Consider the following 5000-nt stretch of genomic DNA (forward strand, 5'->3'; position numbering starts at 1 on the left):
AAAAAAAAAAAAAAAAGAAATTTGCGATTACTGAATAAAATTGTATTTCTATACATACACGTATCCAAATCTTCCATTGAATATATTTCTTCGATTATCTTCTCCTCCGTTATATTTTTAATTTCATAATTCTTTCTATGTTTCTCTATATTACACCAATCTTGTACAGTCATGAAACAACAATCCCCAGCACGTCCTAACAAACAACTAATAGATTTTTCATTTCTTATGCCACAACAGACCTCCAATATTTTTTGACATCTCAATACCGCCAATATGTATCTCAAAGAGGCACCATAATTTTTATTCGCATATTCGTTTTCAGCCAAAACAGCAAATATCAATGAGGCCTTTTCGTACAATAGAGTTTTTAAATGTGCATTCCAACTGACATTGTCACTCTTTTTTGGTGCCTGCCAAATAGGTAACGTTTCATTTTTTGATTTACATAACCAAGATTTCATATCTTTGTTGTTAACAGATGTATTTTCTTTTGTAATAAACTTTTCCGATTTTTTCTTCTTTTGCTTATTTTTCCTTTTATGATTAGGACTATTATTTTGCGAAGTTTCTCCGGATTCGCTATCTTTTTCTTGATTCAAAGAAGCATAAGGCATTGGTATTGCCTGAAAAGGTTTTGCCATGTTTGGATTAGCTTCTTCATATTTTTTTCTCTCATTTTCACTGTCATCTGTTTTCTTTTGTTCTTCGTCTGAATTTTCTTCACTTGGGAAATATTTCAAACACTCAAGACCATGAGCTACATGCTCCAATGCTGTTAAACATCTTTCCTCTACGCTACCTGTTATAGGTGGTGGTTTGTACTTAGGTCCCTCTTGTTCTACTTGTTCTTTGACTGAAATGATTTTTTATTATTATTATTATTATTATTATTATTATCATTATTATTATTATTATTATATAATTAAAAATTTTAATATTACTATGATCTGTGTAAAGATATTTACTATTTGCCAATGTTAAAGATTTAATAGAAGCACTGGGAGTTTCTTCATCTTCTTCTTTTTCATTTTCATGATTTGTACTGCATTCACTTTGTGTATCTTCCTCGTCACTTTGATCGGAAAGTCCTGGACTAACGGGATCCGTACTTGAAGGTACATATAAGTCAGAAAGCATAAAATGAGCGGACGTAACGATTTGCGGATATTTCTCCTTTGCAAGAAGTTGTACACAGTTTTTCAATAGCATTCGAATAGTACCCTGATGACGATGATAATCAGAAGAATATTTCATATTTCGAGCTACTCTATATAACAGCATTGCCACTGGCACGGTAAATGGATTTTGTCCTTTTTCATCGGTAACATCATTACATAATGATGTTAAATCATATAATTTTACAACATCATCGTCTTTACCTATTGAACATTTTAGAGATATATATATATATATATATAGAAATTAATCAATCAAAATATATAAAGAAGAAAAAGAAATTATTTAAGGGGAAAAAAAAAAAAAAAAAAAAAAAGGATCTACTTACCCTTAAATAACCAATAAGTATGGCCAGCTTTTGTCGCATTGTTTTTTAAGAAGCTTAATATATTTTGTGCTACATCTCTAATAAGTTTGGGACTGAATTTTGAATCATCCAAATTAGGAAGATCCTCTGTTTTAATCAATTCATATTTTTGAACTATACCATGTAAATGATAACACATAACTACTTCAGGAACATTACACATTAAATTGTCCAACCAATAATCTATTCCTGTCAATACGTTAATAGGTTTTGACATATCTTTTAACCGTAAACTAATACAGGGATGAGTTTGCCCGCCAAATATTGGCATGTCAGTTCCAATAAGCATTTGTATATTTTCAAAAGTCCATACAACGTTACGTGCAAAATTATGATTATAGTTTGGATCTGGTACTTTTTCCTCTTGCGTTGGTTCAGGTAAACATTGTTCCAATGGTTTGACGGGCAAAGGAGGCTTTATATTTTGTTCTTTACTATCAGCTAATACTATAGAATGATAAAGGAATTTTGATACTAAATTCCTTTGTTGCAAACTATTTCTACTGTTTGCCTTATGAAACAATCGTTTTTCTTTATCTCCTAAGTTTTGAAATATGTGTTCATAAAAGAATTTCTTCAACCATTCCCAATCACTTTCCGCTTGGCGTAATAAATATTTATGTATATCAAAATCATCTATCAATAAAGTATTTTCTATACGGTGTACCATCATCGATATAACACCATGGTTATAAGGTAATTTCAATAATTTCTTTATGTTTTCTGCATCTGACACAACGTCAACTTCTCCAACACAATCAGGAAACATATGAGCCATCCGAAAACTTGAGAATCCTGTGTTCTGTGACCATACACTTTGTAGACCATAACTTTCAGCAGAACTACTAAGCCAATTGCTCGGTGGAAGATTTAAATTTGTATTACATTGCAATTGAGCAAAAGTGGCAGGCGTTTGAACGGCAGAATATTTCACTACTGCAGTAGACTTGACTGATTTCTTAGGTGAATCCGGTGGGACAACTATAGCCATCGGTTTGATCTGCAATAAAAATATATATGTATTATTTACATAAAATAATTTATTACTACAAATAATACAATTTATTTGTATCTAAAACACATTATAACCATTATACGATAAAACTAAAATGGAGAAAAATATAAATACAGAGAAAAACAAAATTCCTATTTATATTGGTTTGAAAGCAAAAATTCCACTTATCTTGCACGATATTGTAAAAATTAAACATACGTTTATGTGTACTTATTTAGAAATGCGTTGTGTTCTATGAAATTCTTAAAAATAGAATTTGTAGAAACAAATATATAGAATTTGATTAAACGTGGACGAGTCGTGCACGAGGACAGCATCCAAAAACGTATTTCTAATGTTTTACTCTGAAGGAAGGATAGTTCAACTCTTTTTGAAATATTATTTATCAATAATCACTTATTTCATATACATATATATATACATATATATATATATATATATATATATATATATACACATATGTATATATAACTTTATTCAAAAGAATGGATATATGTTTGAGTATATGTATATATATTTAAAAATTAGAAATAACGTTGGCTTACCAAATCAGCACTGGTATTAGAATTGTCTGACATCGCGACATGGAATAATGTCACTTGCGTCTTTCAAAAATAGTTGCTATGTTCCAAAACTTCTAGAAGGTGAAGGATACAACGAAAACCTCCACACGTATCCAAATAATACGATCACAAATTATGTATGATTACACATTGTAGTGCGACCTCTGGCGTAAATAAATCAAAGATAACATCAATATTTTCTACCTTACCGACTGGGAAAATCATAAAAGAAATAATTATTTTCAGAATAAATCTTATTACCGACATTTTTAAAGGGGCAATATTTCAAATAAAAAATTCGAAACGCTTATTCGTTACAAAAAAAAAAAAAAAAAAAAAAGAAAAAAGAAAAAAAAAAAAAAGAAAAAGGCTTAAATAGATCATCGAGAATTAATTTTTATTTTCATACATTTCAATAATCGATTGAAACAATGTAATATCTTTTTTTTTTAATTTGTAATCGATATACGTATATAAGATAAATATCTCTCTCTCTCTCTCTCTCTCTCTTTCTTTTTTACGTAAGAAAAATTTAATAACACCAGCGCATTTACGTAAGAAAGAAAGAAAGAAGAAAAGAATCGAGCGAAGAATGAGAAGAAACGTAAACGAAGATTTATAGTAGACAAACGTGACGTAGTCGAGTAGTAAAGCCGTTCTGATAAACGATTACATCGTCTTACGTTTACTCGTTCGAACGAATAACGTAAACCTGCTCATGAGAAAAATAGAGAAAGAGAGAGAGAGAGAGAGAGAGAGAGAGAGAGAGAGAGAGAGAGAGAGAGAGAGAGTGAGATAAAAGAAAATGGAAAAAAAAATAAAACACCTCGCGTGACCGAATGGTAAAGTACTACCTATATACGTAGCTTTACGTTTGCGTTGTTGAATGGATTAGGAAGCCTCTTAGGATTTACATGGCGTCACTGATAACTTCACGAGTCAGCACTCGTATAAGGTCGATATATAAAGGAACGTTGGGTTTGCGCGTTTATTCAGTTAAAGGTTGGAAGTAACAAACGACATTCTTTTCGATCTCGCGAAAAGTTACTTTTCCTTGTCGATAAAAAGAAAAAAGGAAATAAGGTATAGGATTGATCAATTTAAAGAAAAAAAAAAAGGAGAGAGAGAGAGAGAGAGAGAGAGAGAGAGAGAGAGAGAGAGAGAGATAAACAAAATCTCAATATGGTGGTCAATTTTAAAGTGTTCAAGAAGAGTTCACCGAACGGAAAGATCTCTTTGTACGTTGGCAAACGAGATTTTATCGATTATTTATCGGGCATAGAACCGATCGATGGTGTTATATTATTGGATCAGAATTACATTGAAACAGGTCGAAAGATATGGGGCCAATTGATTTGCAGTTTTCGTTATGGCAGAGAGGAGGACGAGGTTATGGGATTGAACTTTCAAAAGGATCTTTATCTTATATCCGAACAATTATATCCACGTAGTTACAACAAGACGGATGTTAATAATACAAGATTACAAGAGAGATTGTTGCAAAAATTGGGCCCTAACGCTATACCGTTCACCTTTAATTTTCCACAGAGCGCGCCTTCGAGCGTGACCCTTCAACCAAGCCAAGACGAGACGGGAGAGCCGTGCGGTGTTAGTTACTTCGTTAAAATTTATTCCGGCGAAACGGAGACCGATATTACGCATAAGAGAAGTACGGTATCCCTTGGTATAAGAAAAATACAATATGCGCCAACTAAACAGGGCCGACAACCGTGTACGATCGTAAGGAAGGATTTTCTATTGAGTCCCGGTGAACTCGAGCTTGAGGTAACCCTTGACAAACAATTGTATCATCATGGCGAATCGATAGCCGTTAACGTTAGCGTTAGAAATAATAGCAACAAGATCGTTAAGAAGA

At 32.1% G+C, this 5000-nt stretch overlaps 2 protein-coding genes across 2 annotated transcripts in view; one reads left to right on the forward strand and one right to left on the reverse strand.

The window, feature by feature from the left end:
- Positions 1 to 3266, reverse strand: part of LOC124947835 (erythroid differentiation-related factor 1) — a 6062-nt gene extending 2796 nt beyond the window's left edge. Inside the window, exons 1-4 of the mRNA XM_047490506.1 lie at positions 3107 to 3266; positions 1508 to 2546; positions 969 to 1382; positions 59 to 856 (exon numbers count right to left, since the gene is read on the reverse strand). Coding sequence (XP_047346462.1) covers positions 59 to 856; positions 969 to 1382; positions 1508 to 2546; positions 3107 to 3139 — 2284 coding nt within the window. The 5' untranslated portion in view covers positions 3140 to 3266. The remainder of the gene's footprint in view (positions 1 to 58; positions 857 to 968; positions 1383 to 1507; positions 2547 to 3106) is intronic.
- Positions 3267 to 4105: 839 nt separating this feature from the next.
- Positions 4106 to 5000, forward strand: part of LOC124947892 (phosrestin-2) — a 2273-nt gene continuing 1378 nt past the window's right edge. Inside the window, exon 1 of the mRNA XM_047490650.1 lies at positions 4106 to 5000. This exon is cut by the window's right edge and continues 1378 nt beyond it. Within this exon, the coding sequence (XP_047346606.1) occupies positions 4307 to 5000 (694 nt within the window). The 5' untranslated portion in view covers positions 4106 to 4306.

This window comes from Vespa velutina, chromosome 3 (assembly GCF_912470025.1).
Source record: "Vespa velutina chromosome 3, iVesVel2.1, whole genome shotgun sequence".
NCBI classification, from domain to species: Eukaryota; Metazoa; Arthropoda; class Insecta; order Hymenoptera; family Vespidae; genus Vespa; species Vespa velutina.